Raw genomic sequence first — 19,367 nt, 5'->3', positions numbered from 1 at the left:
TAAAAAGATCATTTATGAGCGCAGCTTTGAAACTGAAAGAATGTTTCACCTACAAGAACCTGCATCAATTTAAAGACATTTGAAAGGTCCACATATTCTTTGAATGTTATTCTACGCTTGTGTGATTTTCTTAAGAAGAGTTTCACATGCTTTCATGTCTATTTTAATACAATACACCCATGTGTCCAGTAATTCTGCTTTTACTTAAGTAATTTTTATTTCAAGTATTGTATGTTGCTGCACTTTAAGTCACATCATTTCCAGTTTAGGAGCAAAAGTCTCATGAAAAAGTCAAAGTCAGAAATGTGCCAAATCAGCAGCTGCACCAGAGCAACCACCACTACCACTTTAAAAAATGCAACACAGTAGCATTTATTCAGAGTACATTTTAAACAACCTATATTTTTCGTTCATCTAACTCAATTTTTCACAACTAAACTTACTTTTACTTAAGTAAGAAATATTCGGCTACCTTTTATATCCCTGCCCCCTGTATGCACATTGAAAGTTAGTGGTCACTCATCCCTTCCTAACACGACTAAAATGTGACAAATTGCCTGTTGGATACTCAAAGTGACAGACTATTGTTTCTCACCAGCCTGAAACTTACAGGCGCGTTTATTGTTCAGCACATAATTGATATATTCAGCTCTGATTGGGCAGTTATTTGCTCCCACTGCCATTATACAGACTTGTAAAAAAGTTTCCTGTTTCCTGATGTGTTTCCATGATTTGTTTCCTTATTCAAGTCCTGGTACACTGTGATAAACATGTATCATTCAGAATCAGGGCACCGCTGACCGCCAAAATCAGCTTTTAACATATGTGAGGAAATCAAAATGAACGTGATTGGCTGACATTTTCAAGTTGAACCTTTTTCAGCTTTTTCAGGTCACACAGTTTCTTAATTCTTGAGTTGCTGTCAACGGCGCCAGGATGTTATTATGTGGTTCATTTCACAATGAGTGGCATCCTGTCTCCAGTGTTTGAGGGTTAAATGGGCAGGACAAAATCCAAAATCCTTGTTCCAAGCAAAAATACACACTAAAGTTTAGCTGAGGGCAGTTAGTGCAATTTAGCTGAATCAACTAACTGGGTAGGTATTGTTTTGTTTATTATATACTAACTCAGACTGCTGAAGCCTCATATTAGTTTCAGCTGAATTTTAGAGTGCATTTAGACTTTGGATTCCCTCCACCTTTGTAACTGTTGTAACATCTGGAGGGATGACTTCATGGACAAGTGAATGAATGTATTTATGGCCGTGTGAGTATTGTATTCAAACTGACTTGAACAAATCTGAACCCATTCTTTAAGAAACTTTTTGAGTTTTGCACCACTTTCACCTGCTGGAATAAAAAATATTTGATACCTGCAAAAATAACCTGCAACCACTCAGATAGACACTAAACTTTAGTTTCAAACTTTAACAAATATTTTATATATATTGAATCTCAACAAAACAAGAACATTCGAGCCTTGGTATCAGTTGTAGCAGTGGCTGAGCAAGTTAACTTTGTGAGTCCACCTTTGAGAATGTGCCACAGTCCAGTGGAGCAGAAGTGGAATTCCACGTCTGCAATTATTGAACAACAGGGTGCAAAAGAAGTATTTGAGCCAGAGAAGAGGAATGAGTGGGGGGAGTGGGTGAAAGTCAGGCAAGGGTGAAAAGTTAGGAAACAACTAATAAAGCACTGACTCATAACCAGATCCATTTTTATGTCTCTGTTTACTTTATTCTAAAAGAAACAGACAGGGGTATACTGTAAATGAGATGATACACAACATCGAGGAGGTAAATATTAGAGAAAGGAATGGCATGGTAAATAAATGCAGGCATCAGAAGGGCTTTTGAACTGTTTACACTCAGAAAACTGGCGTTCCTTAGTACAAGAGACAGCACACAGTACAGTACATCCTTCAGAGTCGACAATACAACGACTCTGTCATTCACACCAAATCATATGAATGCACTGGGTATATCCTCAATCCAGGCTACTTGGAAACAGGCACGCAGTTTCTTACAAAGAGTGGCATAAGACATTATGCTGAAGACCTATCACATGTATGTCTGTTGTTTCATAAGTGGTACTGTAGAGTAGCTTCACATTCATTTTCAGAAATCCAACAAAATGCCAACAATAGAAAAAGGCATACTGAACTGCTGGCAGAGGAACTATGGACACACATCCCTCAGATAGGATGTGATACTACAAAGAATCCATGTAGTCAAAAACATACATGTGCACAAACGTGTTATAAGGCACTGTAGTAAAACATTATATATGTAGTAAAAAAAAAAGAAAAATAAAAGAATAGGAATAGAGTAGGTGGTATATACACCCGGGCATTTTAACATGTTATAGAAAACATAACCTGAATAACTGTCTCTCCCAAAGTCAACAAAACAGACAAGACAAAGATAACATCTTTCTTAATCCCCCTGAAACAACTATTTCTAAACACATATTATCAAACCCCCCCCACCCCCCAAACAATTTCTTACTCTTCAACAAAGACTCTAATTTATGTTGCTGCAATATGCTTGAAAGGTTGCTGTTCATAAACTCTCGATAGACTTTAATGATGTCTGTCTGTTTTGAATTCCTCAGTGAGAGGGTTTTGTCTGTTGACAGAATCTAAACCATGGTAAGGCCAGAAGACTCTCCCAAACTACAAGTACTGCTCCCTTTTCTCTGGTGGGGTACTTTTAACATTTGGTCTGCAATTCAAAAGGGAAAAAAAGACACGTTTCAGTCAGAGTACAGTCACAGCGAAACAAAACAAACCCAAAAGACACATTTACAAAAAAGAAAACAATAAACCCAGAAGTCATAGGATATAAGTGAAATAATAAATCAGCGCAACAAACCACATGTTTCAACTCAGTGTTAGCTTTCAGCTAAGAATGGGACAGAGAGGGGTGTGGGAGGTGTAGTAGAGGGTTGACAGGTTGAAATGGATGAGGCCACCTCATTTCTGAAAGAGAAGGTCTGATCACATGTCCTTTAAGAGTCCATATTTACAGAAAAGGCTCAGAGGGTGGCAAAAATGGGAGAAGAAAATGCATCTTGGTTCCCATTAAAACTGATAAGGTGCAGATGTAGTACTGTGGAAAGGGAAATATTCTACTACAAGAGGTCCAAATTTGGGGTCTAAGAGGTAACAGGAAAAAAGGGAAGACAGTGGTTGGACAGTCGGACAGTCCTCGATAAAAAGGCGGGGGCTGATCAGTCAGGGAAACTAGTTTCACTCAACAACTCTGCCCTGAATTAGAGGAGAGAAGAAGACAGTCGGAGAAGAACAGGATTAGAGGACAGGAGGGGAAATAAGAGACACAACAAGACCTCTCAGATTCTCACAACAGCGATGAAGTGTTAGAAAGCCAGCAGGATGTTCAACGACTGTAAATTGTTAGTGAAAAGGGCGGAAAGTCAGTGAGTGGGAACATGGAAGATGATGCTACATGTCAGCTGGCCAGTTATCTACAAGTTAAAGAGATTACATGTTTCAAATAAATATTAACAATGATGGTAAAGGTTAAACACAGCACATGACGTCAGATTTTTCAGTCTGTATTGTAGTTAGCTGTAATTTCATCAGCACTTTAAAGGAATAGTTTGATATTTTGGAAATACAAATATTCTCTTTGTTGCAGAGAGTTAGATGAGAAGACTGATACCACTATCATGTCTGTACACTAAATATGAAAGTAGAGACAACAGTCAGTTAGCTTAGCATAAAGACTGGAAGCCGGGGCAACAGCCAAATCTACAAAGAATGGATTGCACCCATCAACTGCACAGCATTTGCACCCACAATCTGCCCCGTTTGAAGGTCCTTTTCACAAAAGATTTTGCAATAATAAACCCATAAACCACACTTGTGTCTGACTGTAGATTTCGCCCATAATATCATTCAATATCATTCAAACCTCATAAGCTTGAAGATTTGAAGAGAGAGAGAGACAGAGAGACAGAGTGAGTGTGAGTGCAGTTAACACCAACAATCTTAATAACTTCACCCTGATTGCGCGTGGCAATTAGTGGTGGTCTTGGTGAATTAGACTGTTTTTGCAACAATGCTTATGTGCATAGAAAGGGACCAATTTTGCACTGAATGTATGGATATTACCTTATTTACATACATGCAAATGGAAGAGGCGCAACATGACTATATTTGCTTGGCAGCGCAGTTTGTGGTGCATTTCACCCTTTGCGGGTGCTCTGTTAATTACACGCCATCTTTTGTCTCATTTGCACAGGTTTAGCAGCTGCAAAAGCCACGCAATCCTTTTGTGGATTTGGCCCAAAGAGTCTACAGCCACTAGCAGCTCTTTTACCAAGATCACCATCTTGGCATGCTAACATTAGCTTATTAGCACTAAACACAAAGTCCAGTTGAGGATGATGGGAACGCCATTACTTTTCCAAGTATTTGATCATAAACCAAAGTATTGGACCTGATGATGTTAGATGAAAACATGCGTCAGTCTCATGGTGGCACTAGAGGAAAAGTCAGGAGATTACCAAAATTTGGCAATCCATCCAATGGTTGTCAAGATATTTCAATCTGGACAAAATTCGTTAACTGCCCAAGTGACTGACATTGTGCTATCCCTAGAGTGGCTCAAAAACAGCCTACCAGTGCCTATAAAGTTCACTAATTAGATAGATCCTGCATCAGAGTGGTATCGATCCTCTCATCAAACTGTCAGCAAGAAAGCGAATAGGTGTATTTCCCAAAATGTTTAAGTATTCCTTTAAATGTATATTTTATTTTCTTTGGACAAAGCTTTACAGGTAGTTTTTTATCAGACTTGTTGTTGAGCAATCCCTATTGAAAGCACAGCTGCTACTGACAGACTAGTGACGCCTGACATCCCCCTTTATTTAAAGGGACCAAGGAATTTCCTATAGACCTACTCCCCCCAATCTGAGAATAAAAGAGCACTCCACAAACAAGTGTCTACCAAGAAGAGAGGCCGTATGACTGGGAAATGGGGGGACCAGAAGCAATTCTAAGAAAGGTTAATGGCTTTATTATCTGGAACAGTGATGGACCAGCTCTTTGAGAAACACAAATGAAGGCAAAGTGATGTGGGAGCATCAAGGGGGACCTCGAGAGCCAATTGAGACCCGCTGTTGAGTTTTACAGGCTTTAATGTGGAATGCTGCATATATGTAATGGAGACCATCCTACTGGAGTAGTCAGTGGTTTTCAAAATGTCTGTAATCACTATATGTAATAAATCAAATAGTGTCTTCTAGAGTGAAGTTAAATATGACATGGTTTATTTACAACTGTGATAAGCAGGGTGTTATCATATGATCCACTGTTAAATGATGTGTAATATTGTACCACTGTCTTAAAGCTTATGATTATATGATACTTATATGAGAAGTATTTGAAATAGTGTAGATCTTAGACATTGGTTCGGTTATACAAGAGATCATGAGATGAAGGAGTGAATCTGAATCTGGATTGATGGTGTTAGTAAATGGAGCGTGATGATGTGTCAATGAGAACCTCTACTTTCTCTAAGTAAAATGGTGAAATGATAATCAATGGCATTCACACTCATTACAATCTAAGCAGACACCTATTGCTAACAATTCATCTCCACTCCTGCAGGTAAGATTGTGGTTCTCATCGAGTGATTGTTGTGTAAAATGGCTGCCTCAGGCCTTGATTACATAGGACGACTGAACACACCTGCTTCTTTATTGTCATTTTGGTTGATTTAATCACACGAACAGTACTAGTCAAAAGTTTGGACACTCCTGAATGAGAGAGTGTGTCCAAACTTTTGACTGGTACTGAGGATCTTTTTAAATTTACTACTTAACAAAAAATATTTAAAAGCGGATTCAGCAGTCCCCCAACAGAATTTTATTCCTGGAGAAGACTGAAACAAAATTATTTAGATCTTCGCTTAATATAGAGATAATATAACTGAACAGGTAACTGTGTACGTAAAATATGAATAAGTGTTGAAATAGTGTTATGTGGGGGGTCAGGGAGGCTGAGTTGGACTCATGACTTCAATATTTCTAGCATTCTGACTATGGTCCTGTCCTACATGTGAATAAAGTGAACTAAACTTTATCTACATTCTTGATTTTAAAATGGGCGTCTTCCCTTTTCACCAACAAAAAACAGGCAGTTAACTTTATCTTGCCCTTTTTTAAAAACATCATTCATCTTTGTCCCTGCGGTAGCTAACTGGATAGTTGCACAGCAGTAAAACTAACTGTAAGAACTCTTGTGCCTCACTTTCTGTTTACCAGCAGCTGTGCTTTGAGCTTGAGCAGGAAAAACCAGTGTCCTCTGTGATCACGACCTAACTGACTTGTCCTGGGTGAAACTGTATAAACCAACCTCTGGTTCTTGCACAGCAGCAGAGGAGCTACTCAGTGACTTCTCCTAGTTTTTGTACAGTGGTTTGGACTCCCCCTTTACACAACTTAACTGCACAAGTGGAGTGTGAATACACAAAGCAATATGGAGGCAAAACACAGATGCAGCTCCAACCAGGAAGCATAGGACTTGCTAATATAAGTTTGGCGAGTTGTGCAGTACCACTATGTCTAGCTCCATGTCCATTCTCTCTGGGTATCTGCTGTGATACACCTTTTCTTTTGCCTTTCAATTCACCTTAACTGTAATTTTGTCTGTACCAAGAATCCAATCGATTTGTTTCAATCTCTCAGAAAATAGGTCCCACAGAGTGATTGTAATTGTAATTTTTGGAGTCAAATTTAAGCAGCTGCACTTTCAAGTAGATTAAATAATGACATTAAGGAACATGAGAGGTTTCCATTCACAACACAAGCTTATATTTGTAGCTAGATGATTGACATGTAATATGAACTGTATGTTCTGCTCACAGATAAGTTATGAAAGATTATTCATTATCAAAAGAGCATTTTTTGCCACAGTATGACATCCTAGTGGTGCATATTATGTTTGCATATAATAGTGTATATATAAGTACCTGTGTCTGTATATGCCCGTGTGAGTGCTACATAATTGTGTTCATATGTGTGCGCATGATCGTGTTTTTGTTTTTGTTTTAGCAGGCATAATCTGAATAAAGGGGGCTGGTGCCAAGCGTGTCCTCTGCTCTCTGTTTGGGTGACTGCTGGAGGGGGGTGGGGTTTACACGTACTCCCTGGCTGTGGAAGGCTGTGATTGGCGATAATATTGCTGCCCTCTCATGTCGTCTTTGGAGCAGGAGCAGCACAGCAAGGAGCCGCCCAGTACTGTCAGACTGGCCGCCGCCCAGCCCACAAATAGGGCCGAGCCAAACTCATACCTGTACAGGAGAGGAAAGAGGAAGGAAAAGTATGTAAGGAGGACAGGTAAGTATGGCTTTGTGTATCAGAGTTTGCTGGTTTCACTTCCCTTAAGATTTTTTTTATGGTTAGCTCTGACTTGCTGAAAGTTAAAAACAAGACAAGAATATTCAAGCATTTTTATCAACGAAATAGCCAAGAATATCCAAGAAAGGACCTTGTGACTTAAGTAGTTGTTACTTAAAAGTCACTTAACCTATTTGCAACCTCAAACTGTGATGATGATGTCTCAAGAGTATGCCACCACATATGTTTAGTAAGCCCACCTCCACATCAGACAAATCCTTCCGTCTTTTTGTATCACAACATGCTAAAGCTAAGACAATAGCTGATAGTGATATAAATGAACAGAATTCACTTAACTTTTAAAAAGTGATATTGAAGACTAAGTTGCTTGATTAGTGAAAATTGGCTTCTACTTTGTTGATTTAAAGTGCATCTAAAACAATATTAGCTCTGCTACCTAGCAACATAAAACAGCTAATGTATATCTACATTTGTATCAGCCATAATTAGGAACTGTTAGCTGTTAAAGCTAGCCATATTCATTTGCCATAATTAGTAACTGTTAGAAGCTAATGTTTATCATGTTTATCATTTACTCATGTCTATCAGCCATCAAACAGTTAGCAGCTAAAGCTAACCATGTGTATCATCAATAATCAGGAAATGCTAACAGTTAAAGCTAGCCCTGTTTGTTGCCTACAATACAAAGCAATACTTTCTAATCTTCCTGGAACTATAGGAAGATGTCTGCAGTGCTGAACATCAGACTGATCAAAGAGCCTCGCAAATGCTATGACTAGTTTACAGCATCTACATAGACTGCAAGCAATCAGTGTTTGTCGATAGAATCAATATTAGGAATAAGGATGGGAATTCCCTCTAATTAAAAAAAAAAAAAAAATAGCCAGTTTCAGACTGGTCTAAAAATACGAGATAAGGCTAGAGTTGTCAAATATGTCAACAAACAAGATTAAAGGAGCCTGAGAGGGAGACCAATTAATGATAGAGTGAGAGAAAGGAGAGAAAACTTCAAACTTTTAAATTGTTTCAATGTTGTCATGTAGGCTGCACACTTAGCTCGTTGTGATTTTAGAGACTTGCATCTTTCTGTCAGTTTCTTTCTTTCTCTCTTTGTTTTCAGCTTCAATTCAGACAAACATCACAGTTTTTTCTCACTATATGCAAAATGAAGTCTCAGATGAGGCCATCACTTTGTTATTTGCTTTATCTATTTAATGCTTGTCATTTTTTAGATACAGTGGAAACACAACTGCACCAAAGATTTGCTTTTGTTCCTGGGTTCTGGGACTATTTTGTGAAACAGCTCAAAAAGCAGCTTTTGTTCATTGCTGTGTACTGAACACACACTATTGTGTTTGCTTGTTCCTGTCTGACACAGCAGAAATGTTAGCCCAATAAAATATTATCTTGGCTGTTGTGCGAACTTAGTGGCAAGTAGATGCTAGCTTTATAGCGGTGGTCTCATGTTGTTTTGGGATATATATGAGATATTCTCACAGTTACACTGGTTATATTGTGACTGTTGCAACTCTTTTGAGAGTTAATTTGAGTTTTGAGTATCTTAACAACACAACAGATGAGATTAAAAATGTCTGGTGTCCCCATAGGCACCCACATCCTGTGTACGACAGTGTCCAGTGTTTCATGTGTGCACACTGTACAGTTAGCAGTTGGCAAAGAGAGGTAAACCAATTAGATTGTGTGATACTAGGTCTATGACAAAACTTCCAATTAGTTTTTTATGTGAGGCAGCTGGGAGTATTTATCTCTATTGCCTAAAAACAGGCATTATCTCAGCCAATATTAATAATAATGAGAGTGAAAGGGGTCTTTAAGAAGACCTAAATATGATAAAATATGTCTTATTTACCATCAATCATTGTTGACCTCAAAACTTGAAAACAATATCCAATATTTCTGACAGAAAGTCAAACATATTTAAAGCAAAGAACTACAAAGGAAAGGTTACACGTATAATCTCCCATCTAAGTTAGTATGTTTTACCATAATAATTCAGTGTTAAATGCCTTTCTTGAAGGCACCTACAAAACAATTGTTAGAGTAAAGAGCTTGGCAACAGGTGTTCTACATACCTGGCGTTGGGCGGTGTATTTGGGTTGAAGAACTGATAGGACACCTGAGTGGCATACCAGGACACAGACACCAGTGTACATAGACCTGCAGATGTATTGAACTGTATTAGTTCTCTGTATCAATTAAGACAGTAAACATTCACTGTATGAACTGGGGAATCCTTGTTTAGTTGATTTTCATCCCTGGGCTTGTGGTTTATGCCTGAGGTCAGCTGCTAATGCCTCTAAAATGACCACTTCCTGTTTACAGCAGGGACTCTAATTACCCAGAAAACCCCCGGTGAGAGATTCAGGCCAGAAAAATGCCGGACCACTTTTGTTAAATGCACTGATTGAAGGAGATAGAAACAACTGCAGTATAATTCTGTTTGCAAACTGAACACAACATTAATAGAACACAGCTTAGGCCTCTTGTTTTAAAAAAAACAACCAGAAATGACACCTGCAAGAAGGAAGAGAGCTCCTCCAGTCACAGCGATGCGGGTCTTGGTGGCCGGGTTGTTATCTCCCACCTTTGTACACTTCATGCCCACCACGCTGACGATCATACCGATAAAGCCCAGCAGTACTGACACCACCATCAGGGCCCGACATGTCTGGATGTGGACTAGATGGCGGACGGGAAAAGGAGGAGGGAGGGACAGCAGAATGGAGCACAGAGCAGTGAATGATAGTGATGCAACAGCAGATATGAGAGAAAGTGAGGGAGAAAACCAGAGGAAGTAAAGAAGAGGGAGAAAAGTGGTGAGGAAATGAGAAAACAAATAAAGAAGAGGCTTTAAGTTCATCACATCAATAAAACATTTCTGGACATAAAAGTGATCATTATAAGGGAATGACGTTACACACACATTGCAGGATTGATGGGAGACCACATGTATTTATGATATGTATTTATCATTAGGGAGAGTCCACCACTGTCCTATTTATTATTCCAACTTTTTCTTTATTTCCAGAGGTGAATTTCTTGGCCATGCTCTGGGACCTTAAATTATCCTCCAAAACTTCACCAAATCATTCCACAGTGGTTTTGCCTTCTGAAAAATCTAATGTGCTGCCCACACAGGCCTCAGCGCACACATAACTTAGTGGGAGGAACATATTTAACCATATTTACACACACACACACACAGACACACACACACACATACAACACACATATGTACAAATACACAATATGTGCACAGACACAGAGTTACTGTAGTAGGTGGAATAGACACAGATGAAACACACAACTCCCTCTCACACGGAGCAGCTGTAGGAGGGCCTGCTTTACATGTTTCACACAGTGGGATTAGTGTGGCTTTGTCACAAAGCAAGATTGTTTTCGCGGAGCTGTCGCCACAGCGATCAGACATAACTGCCTCAAACACAGCCGATCACAAATGTGTTAATGCAAACGCAATGTTAAGCGCTTAATGACACTGTCAAAATACTGATGGAGTGCATCTGATTTACAACAAGCGAGGGGATTGTTGAAATCCCAGCAGCGGTAGAAAACATGCTAATTCCAATATCCTGGGTCTGATATGTGACAGAGCTGACATATATGGTAATTACAGTAAACATAACTGAGCTTATCCATACAGGTTTAACAGTGAAGGTCACAGGCATTGCCTTCAAAGAACAATGACTTGAAGTGTAGGCAAGTGTTCATACATCAGAGGAGACAAACAAAACTCAAATTACATCAGAACCACAATCACTGAAAAGACTAGAGCAGAAAAACAAACTGAATAGAATAAAATGCAATAGGAAAGCTTGACAAAAAAGAATCATGCCTCAAGGTCCACTTATGAGTTTTATTTCTGGAGCTTTCAACCATATTTCATGGTCTTTAAAGCTCCAGAAAAAAGCTGGTAGATGGACCTTAATTTAAGACTCAAACTGTCACACTCTACTAGAATAGAGTAGAATAGAATAGAATAGTTTTACCATTTTACCTGAGCTTTTAACCACATCTCACAGTCTTCAATAACAGCTAGTTTGACTTTTTTTGTCAAACTACTGTTTCCTCAGTCAACAATGACTCAACTAGACGAGAATAGAATAGAAAAATTTAACAAGAAAAATCTTAAATAGTCTTTACTCAAGGTCCATTTACTAGATTTTTTTTGGCGCTTTCAACAGCATCTCATGTTTTACAGAGCTCCAGAGAAAAAGCTAGTGAGCTAGTGATCCAAGGTCAAGAATCAAATTTTATGCTAACCTAGAATTGAACAGAGTAGGACACAGTGTGATAGTACTTAAGCTTTTTACAAAGCTTTCAACCACATCTCATGGTCTTCAGAGTAAGTGGACCTTGAATTCAATTTTTTTATCAAACTACTGCTTCCAAAGTCAAGAATGACCTTTCACGCTCAACTACAATAACTACATAAATTAGAAACTGGATAACTAGAAAAACCTAAATCTTTCTGCTGGATTTCAACCACATATCATGGTTTGCAAACCTGGAAAAAAGCAAGTAAGTGAACCTTGACTGAAGGCTTTTTGTCAAATTACTGTTTTGAAGGTTGAAAACAAATTGTGTAACTATATTAAAATAGAAAGGAATGTGACTATATGTACAAGAAAAAGAAAGTCACTTCAAAAAGAGCTGTTGAGCAGCAGCCTGAGCAAGAACCTAAAGTCATCATTTGTCATTGTGACAGAAATACACACACCATCATTCATGTTACAGCAGTAAAGTAGCATTTCAGAAGCTGATCTGAAGGGACTTATGATGGGAGGAAGAGGATGGAACCATCTTTGAAGTCTGATTTATGGCTCCACAGCTCCTTTTGAAGGAGCATCTGAATGGTCTTCAACAGAGAGAGGTTTGATTTTCTTTTCTTTCATCCACTCTGGACATTCCTGTTTTCTTCTGAGAGTGTGCGGGGGTTTAGGCTGAAGCTAAATGACACTATTTTGACCAGTTCAGTCGGTGACAAACCAGAAGGGAGTTCGAGGGCCTTTGGGGTGAAGGAGAGGTTAGGGGGAAAAGGGGGAGGTGGGTGGGGGGAGGCTGGCTCACCCACTAGGCCCTCTCTTTCCAGTGCCAAGGTTGGCGGTGCCAGCCACAAGCTTTCAATGAGTGTGTGTGCTTGCTGGTGTGTGTGTAGGCACTGTAAGATCCCATTGTGAGGTCACTTGTGACTCTTTCGTACGTAATATGTGTTCACCCACTCACTACCCAACCATAAAACAAAACTTATGTTTGATTCCAGCCAAATCCAGATCCAGTTTTACACCAAATTCAAAGCACAAATAGACTAATATGATATTCTTTATCATATTACCACACTTCATTTGCCAAAAATTAAGTCTTCATTAACCAATTTCCTCTTCTTGAGTTCATGTTTAAGTATACAAAGTGGTATCACAATTATCCAAACTCTTCAAGCCAACAAATGAGACAGAAAGAAACATTTGTTCCAGTAGAGCACTGGAGTAGCTGCTACTACTGGATGCTGTGTGGGCTGATGCACATCACACCACCTCACTTGCTATTCTGAATACAAAACCATAACCTCCCATTGTATATTTGCCATCGTGATATTATAATTAAATGCCACGATTGATCCTGAGCACCAGCCCATCAGAGATACTTTTCCAGTGATAATAAGAAAGTTGAAAATTTAATATAGACAAGAAGCCCTTAAAGTGCTCAAAACGAATGGAAATTTGAACCTTTACAATTTCGTGACAACTGGGCAAACACCATCTGCTGATGAAGACCATATAATTGTTATCAAAAGCTCCAGAACAGTTACTAAATGGACCTTATCGTGAGATTGTTTTCTCAGCAAAATTGGCAGGGTCAATGTGTTTTTAATATCATGGTCATACATCTGTGGCTCTAAGAACTGTCCTTTCAGCACCACCATCCCCACTCTTCTAACAATAACAGCTAATACCTTCCCAACCGTGTCTTATCCTGATCATCATCTCCTACTTGAGCAAAATGCTCAGTAAACAAGCAGCAGATCCAACAGCTTCCACTTCTGCTGCTTGGCCGCATCAGGAGAGTGCAGCACAGTCTGGTGAACAATTACACCCACCGTCACATGCTGCTCCTGCTGTGAATGTAGCCACGTTCCTACAGAACTCTCACTGCTGCATCAAACCAACACCAGAGGAGTGTTTAATCAAGATTCAGACCTGCAGTGACTTCTCTGACCCCCGGGCACATGATTGGATGCTGATCTGCTCCATTTCTTAGCAATATGATCTGTCTGGGAAACACCTGAGTAAACCTGTGATTGATCAAGAACGCTTTGCTCAACTTCTCAGTTCTGTGTTTGTACAGACGGATATATATAGTCAACTCTTTCGAAACGTTTTCAGTGTTGGTCTTTACTCTGAATCTGTACTCGCTGGGTGTGTTAACGAACAAATGGAACAATGTGAGCGTGTGGGGAAGACAGAGCGCATTCTGGGAATATCTCTGGTGTTTGGCTCAACACTGCCCTTTTCTTCTCCTAACAGCCTCTATTCATCTGCAAGGACAATACGCTGTTCTTATTGCTGCAATGAACCAAAGGAGATGGGAGATCAGCTCCAGCACCCGTCACACAAAACGCCACAGAAAATGTTTTGATATAATGACTCACCAAGACACCAAAATGTTTGCAAAGTGCCTCATTTGTTTCTCCAAGGCAAGCGTGCCACATCAGGAAGCATAAGCAACACCACTCACCACAGAGAAAAACAGACAAATTCAAAGTGTTCAATTGTTTTGTGAAAATCACTCCTGACCGAGCCCACCCCCCTGTAGTCTTTCATTAGAATCTCTAATAGGATGATTTAAGCAGCCAGTAGATGGATGGATTCATATAATCTGTGTTCTATTAATTATGAGTCACTAGGTCCCACTTACAGATTGGAGATGACAGGAGGCTCATATTCTGAGCTAATTTATGTCTGAACCCCACATTCCTGAACCCCTCCCCACTGCTGACACATTACGTTTTATGATGTTTTGGAGTTTCAAAGGCTGATTTGAACTCCATTAAACGTGCTAACAGCAGCATTTTAATTGTGATTTACAGCTTCTAAGTTTAATGTGTCACAGATAGAGAGGGCTCAGGGAGTTGTTTTCCTTCAGTGTTTGCTGCTGATTAATACGTGCGGCCAAATTAATGGGTCAGCTTCAATAACTGTAGTGGTTTGTCATACAGCACAACAGATATTTCTTGGGAAGACTGAGTGAAGGCAGAGGTTTCCAGTGGTTCTCACTCACAAAACTCACTGCTTTATCAATAAGACTATTGTTTTTTTATGAAATAAAATTCAATGAGGGCAGCCAAGAAAGAAAGCAATTTGAGAATGTGAGAATAAAGTATTAAGAATAGAGTGTGATTAAAATAATTGGATAAACCTTTCTTGGTGATGCATTAGAAGATTATTGTCTCGCTTGAATTTTAATTGTGCTTTTCCATCATCTGACAAATTACACAATAAACATCATTTCATCAGCTACAAAGATAACCCCCCCACCCCACCCCACCCCACTAAGATTTTTCCATATTTTGTTCGTTTTGTCATGCCTCAAATATAATAATGATCATCAACTCACAATATACTTATGATGACATATAATCCCATGAGAAGAAGTTTTATCAAATAGTTGGTAGAATGTCTAGGAGGAGGGTCAGTAACACTAACAGCTAGAGAAAGTAGAAGCCACTACAAGTTAGACAGTCAGGTTTTGTCGAGCCAATTTGAAACATCGTACTCACTGTCCAGCGAGAGCATGGAGTCAAAGATCTTGCACTGCACCTGTCCTGTGCTCTGCGAGGCGCAGCTCATCCACAGCCCCTCATACAGACCCACAGCTGTGATGATGGCATCACCGGCGTACGATGACTGCTTCCACTGGGGCAAAGCGGTGGTGGAGATGATGCCGATCCAGCCACCCAATGCCAGGAAATAACCCAACAACTGGAGACCTGAGTTGGCCATCCTTCTCTAGCTCTAGTCTCTTTACTTCTGCCTGGGCTCACTTTTTCTTTTCCCTGTTTTACTTGCAGCAGCTTTTGTTCGGGTGACCCTGGTGTGTCACCCTTTCTTTGAGCAGTCTTTGAAGACAACAACACCTGCAGCAATCCTGTGAATTGTCTCACTTTTCTCTTCACTATCTGGTCCCTCTGAGCATCTCCTTCTGCCTCTCTGCTTTAACTCTCATCTGTAGAACTCCCCTCTTTCTTCTTATCTCTAGCTCTTTCTTTCTTTCTTTCTTTTTCTCCCCACGTCCTGGGCTCCTTGTTGCCCGTCAGCTGGGACGATGAGTCAGTGTCTCTCCTCAGGGTTTTCCTGTCTGATTCTTTGGTCTCTCTGGTGTTAAATCAAAGTGGAAGAAAGTCTTTCTGGTGGTCAGTGGCTCAGTTCATCAAGCATCGTCGCTGGGCTGCCTCAATCTCTGCATGGCTTCTTCCAATTCTCTCTCTTTCTCTGTTGCTCGCTTACTTTCCCCCCACTACAATCTTTCCATCTGCTCCAGGCTCAAGTGGCTCAATGAGGGGTAGAAGAAAAAAAAAAGTAAAAAGAGAAGGAAAAAAACATGTGAACACAAAAAAGTCCTTAACAGGCTGACCACGGAGGGATGGGGTAAAGGGCTTGGCTGTGATTGGACTCTTCTGTGTTGTAGGAACGCCTACTGGGAGGGAAGAGGGATGGGCTGGTTGGGAAAATAAGGACTGCTCCAAACAGGCAAAGAAGCAGCATAGGTAAAGTCATAACGACAAGTTCATTTATGAAAAAGATTCAAACATTTCTAGCAAAATTGTTCTAATCCAATTTAAGACTTTCTAATTGTATCCAAATCATTTAATCAAACCTGTCAACCGAACAACACGTCAGCATGCTGCTTTATCATCTACTGGATGTATTGATCCTTTGAAAGTTTGCCGCCCACCTGGAGGTGTGGAGGAGGTGGTGGTAAAGTGCAACAAACACACGTAAATCAGCATCTAAACAATGCCCAGCTGAAAAGGACGTGTCACATCCAGACAGGCTCTCTGGAAATTATGGGCCGCCGAGACAAGCCTCCCACATCACCATGGCAACCCCAACAAATGAAGAGAGAGAAAGAGAGAGAGTACGAGTGAGAGTTCACCCGACTGTACATCCTTGCGAGCTGTAAACGCAGACACACTCCAGTCTTTTGTGTCTGTGGAGAGAGTAGAAACCTGTTTTCCCACAGTTGCGCGCCCTGTCAGCACTCCTTTAACTCTACTCATTAAATTACCTTCAATTCACTTCAGACTAACTCAATAATTCTATTCTGCCAATTAGACCGTCAACACACTCAGTCTCAGAGACATGGCCGTTTTCTCACATCTGTAAGAGACATGTCTCACCCCCACCCTGTGCTTACACACACACACACACACACAGTCTGTCTACACAACAAGCATGTTCTTGCTGATACTCTCACAGCTGTTTTTAAAAGACTTTGGGTAAATTCACCTAAGAATGAATTGTAGAAATACAGAGAACAAGACATTCTGACAGAGGAGTAATTGGAAAAGCATAAGGGAAGAAGGCTGTTTACGGGATTGTTGTGTTTTAATGAGCAACCATTTCTCTGCACCTTTGATTTTTTTCTAACTTGGTTGCTTCTTTTCTTCTGTCTACCCTTTTGTTTCTTTTCTTACCTCTCCTACCAATTCAACCTTGAACTTCAACTTCAACTTGATCTACTACAACATCACAAAAAACACCAGAACATGTGAACATGCATGTGACCCCACTTATCCAGCAGCAAGCATGTCTTTGAAAACCCTTCACTACACACACACATACACACACACACACACACACATATATATGGATAGAAAAAGCCATACATGGAGGTCCACCTGTGGTTCGAACCAACACTGGTTTATTATCCTCTGAACTGCTCTCTTTCACACTATTCCTATTGGTTTAAATATTCAGGGTGTGTGTATGTGTGATTGTAACCATAGTGAATTGAGGTTTGCGGTGTCTAATGAAGGGCTTGACATATGGTCAAAGCACAGAGGTCAGCTGAGCCCTAGAGACGAGAAGAGATGAAAGAGCAAAAAGAGTGCTCAGGTCCAGTAGAGTGGTGGTGGGAGGCGGACTTCTAGAGGTATTTCTGATTTTGAATCATAACAACACACTGCCATTGGTGGGGATGTGGCCAAATCCAAGTAAAAAACTCAACTTTAAGGAATTCTCCCTTGAAAACTTGTGTTTGAAGTCAGAATTAATGACTGCTTGTAGGCATAAGAGCAATAAGTCCCCACACACAAACGCCAAAATAAACAGTTTTCACTGTCTTCCAACACAAGTGAATGTACTGCTTTATTTTACAGATCCTTTAATTTTATAACAAATTCCTAGAAATGCTCAATGTAATTTGCAGGTATTTAACAGTTAATTTCTAGGATGGTGCAATCTGGTACAAATTATAAGAAAAAATGGGGGAAATTATATAGTCATCATATTTTCATTATATTTTAGTATAATGAAAATATGTACTCATTATATTTGGGTTCCTAGTTGTTAATTTGCAAGCATTTCACTAAATTAGACTCTTAACAATTCTTTAACTGACAGAAAATACTTAGTTTGTGTTTGTGTTCGCATATTAGATTCTTTATGAAAAACTCTTTAATGAGTTTAATTTCCCATATACTACCAAATTACATAATTCTTTCAAAGAAATGTCTTAAGAATGAACAGTTACACAGCAACTACATTTAGGAAATTGTTGAAAACATGTTGAAAAAACTACATATGAAACTACAACTCAACCAATTTAACTTTTATTTCTGTTTTTTCTCATAATTACCAAATTGCACCATCCTTTCTGTAAAATGAACCACTGGATACCTGCAAATTACTCTGACAATTAGCATAAGGAAATTAGCATAAAATAAAGGGACCTGTAAAATAAACCATTACCCAAGTGAGTTTGTGAGGATTTTTGAACCATAGAATCCTAAGAGGTTTTGCAGCACCATATCAAAGTACTTCTGCCTCTGCTTCTCTGAGACGGTCATAATTTGCACGGCCACACGAGCGTGTCGGGAACAGTCTCCTTGAAAAGGTTTCTGTGAAAGGCTTGTTTGGATAGGACATCTATAGTCAGCATTGATTCAACAACTAGCTATTTACTTTTGCCACATGCGACTCTGTTAGCTTACTTGTTGGTTGCAAACGACAAACAGCTAACAATACTAGTGATAAATGCCGGCTGGGTATTTAGCTAAATTTTTCCAGATATTGGTGAAAATATGACTGGAATATAGTGATTACAATGATAGACAAAAGAGAAGTGGATTTTGCTTGAAGTTTGAGAGGTTTTTATGGACATTTTACATGACCAAGGTTCACTGTGGGAATCCATGATGTGAATCTTAGCTGACAACAAATACATTCCTTCATGAGGAGCAAACTAAAAACTTTTCTGACTAGAGATGGGTATCGTTAGGATTTTATCGGTACTAATACTCTTATCAATACTCCTTCAGTCTGGTTCTTTATTGATACTGTTATTTTTCATCACTAAAGAATTGGCTTTTTTTAAATTATCATTTTAAAAAGGAATAAATTCAGAATAGGATTAGAATAGATTTATATTTTAAATACAACTAAATATTGTTGCAACAGTAATGTCTCCTCAGAAAGTCACAATATAACCTCAATTATATCTCACTGGAAACAAATCTAACAAACATGTCAATAAAATAGATAATATTTCTGATTTGAAAATATTGAGTGAAGTTTTGAAGGAATGAACACAGACATCAGTCATAAACAGTCTTTCCTCCAGTCCTCCATCCTCCTCCCTCTGCTGCTGATGTGATCCACTGCTGGAGGTACCGCTGGTAGAGAGGAGGGGCTGGTTAGTCTCAGCCAGTGGCTAAGTTCACCA

General features: G+C 39.5%; 1 protein-coding gene across 2 annotated transcripts; it reads right to left on the bottom strand.

Annotated features, from left to right (window-relative positions):
• Window positions 1-1,710: 1,710 nt before the first annotated feature.
• Window positions 1,711-17,881, bottom strand: cldn19 (claudin 19). Of its 2 annotated transcripts, XM_042406405.1 has the most exons (6): window positions 16,299-17,881; window positions 15,202-16,115; window positions 9,921-10,085; window positions 9,479-9,563; window positions 7,172-7,318; window positions 1,711-2,722 (listed from the first exon to the last, which is right to left on the bottom strand). In XM_042406405.1, exons 2-6 carry the CDS (start codon window positions 15,422-15,424, stop codon window positions 2,674-2,676), a joined length of 669 nt encoding a protein of 222 aa, XP_042262339.1. In that variant the 5' UTR covers window positions 15,425-16,115; window positions 16,299-17,881; the 3' UTR covers window positions 1,711-2,673. The 2 variants fall into 2 exon arrangements, with proteins under 2 accessions (XP_042262339.1, XP_042262338.1); XM_042406404.1 differs by having other exon boundaries at window positions 15,202-17,881.
• Window positions 17,882-19,367: the final 1,486 nt, after the last annotated feature.

Source organism: Thunnus maccoyii, chromosome 3 (assembly GCF_910596095.1).
Source record: "Thunnus maccoyii chromosome 3, fThuMac1.1, whole genome shotgun sequence".
Taxonomy (NCBI): Eukaryota; Metazoa; Chordata; class Actinopteri; order Scombriformes; family Scombridae; genus Thunnus; species Thunnus maccoyii.
This window is presented reverse-complemented; position numbering and strand designations above follow the sequence as displayed.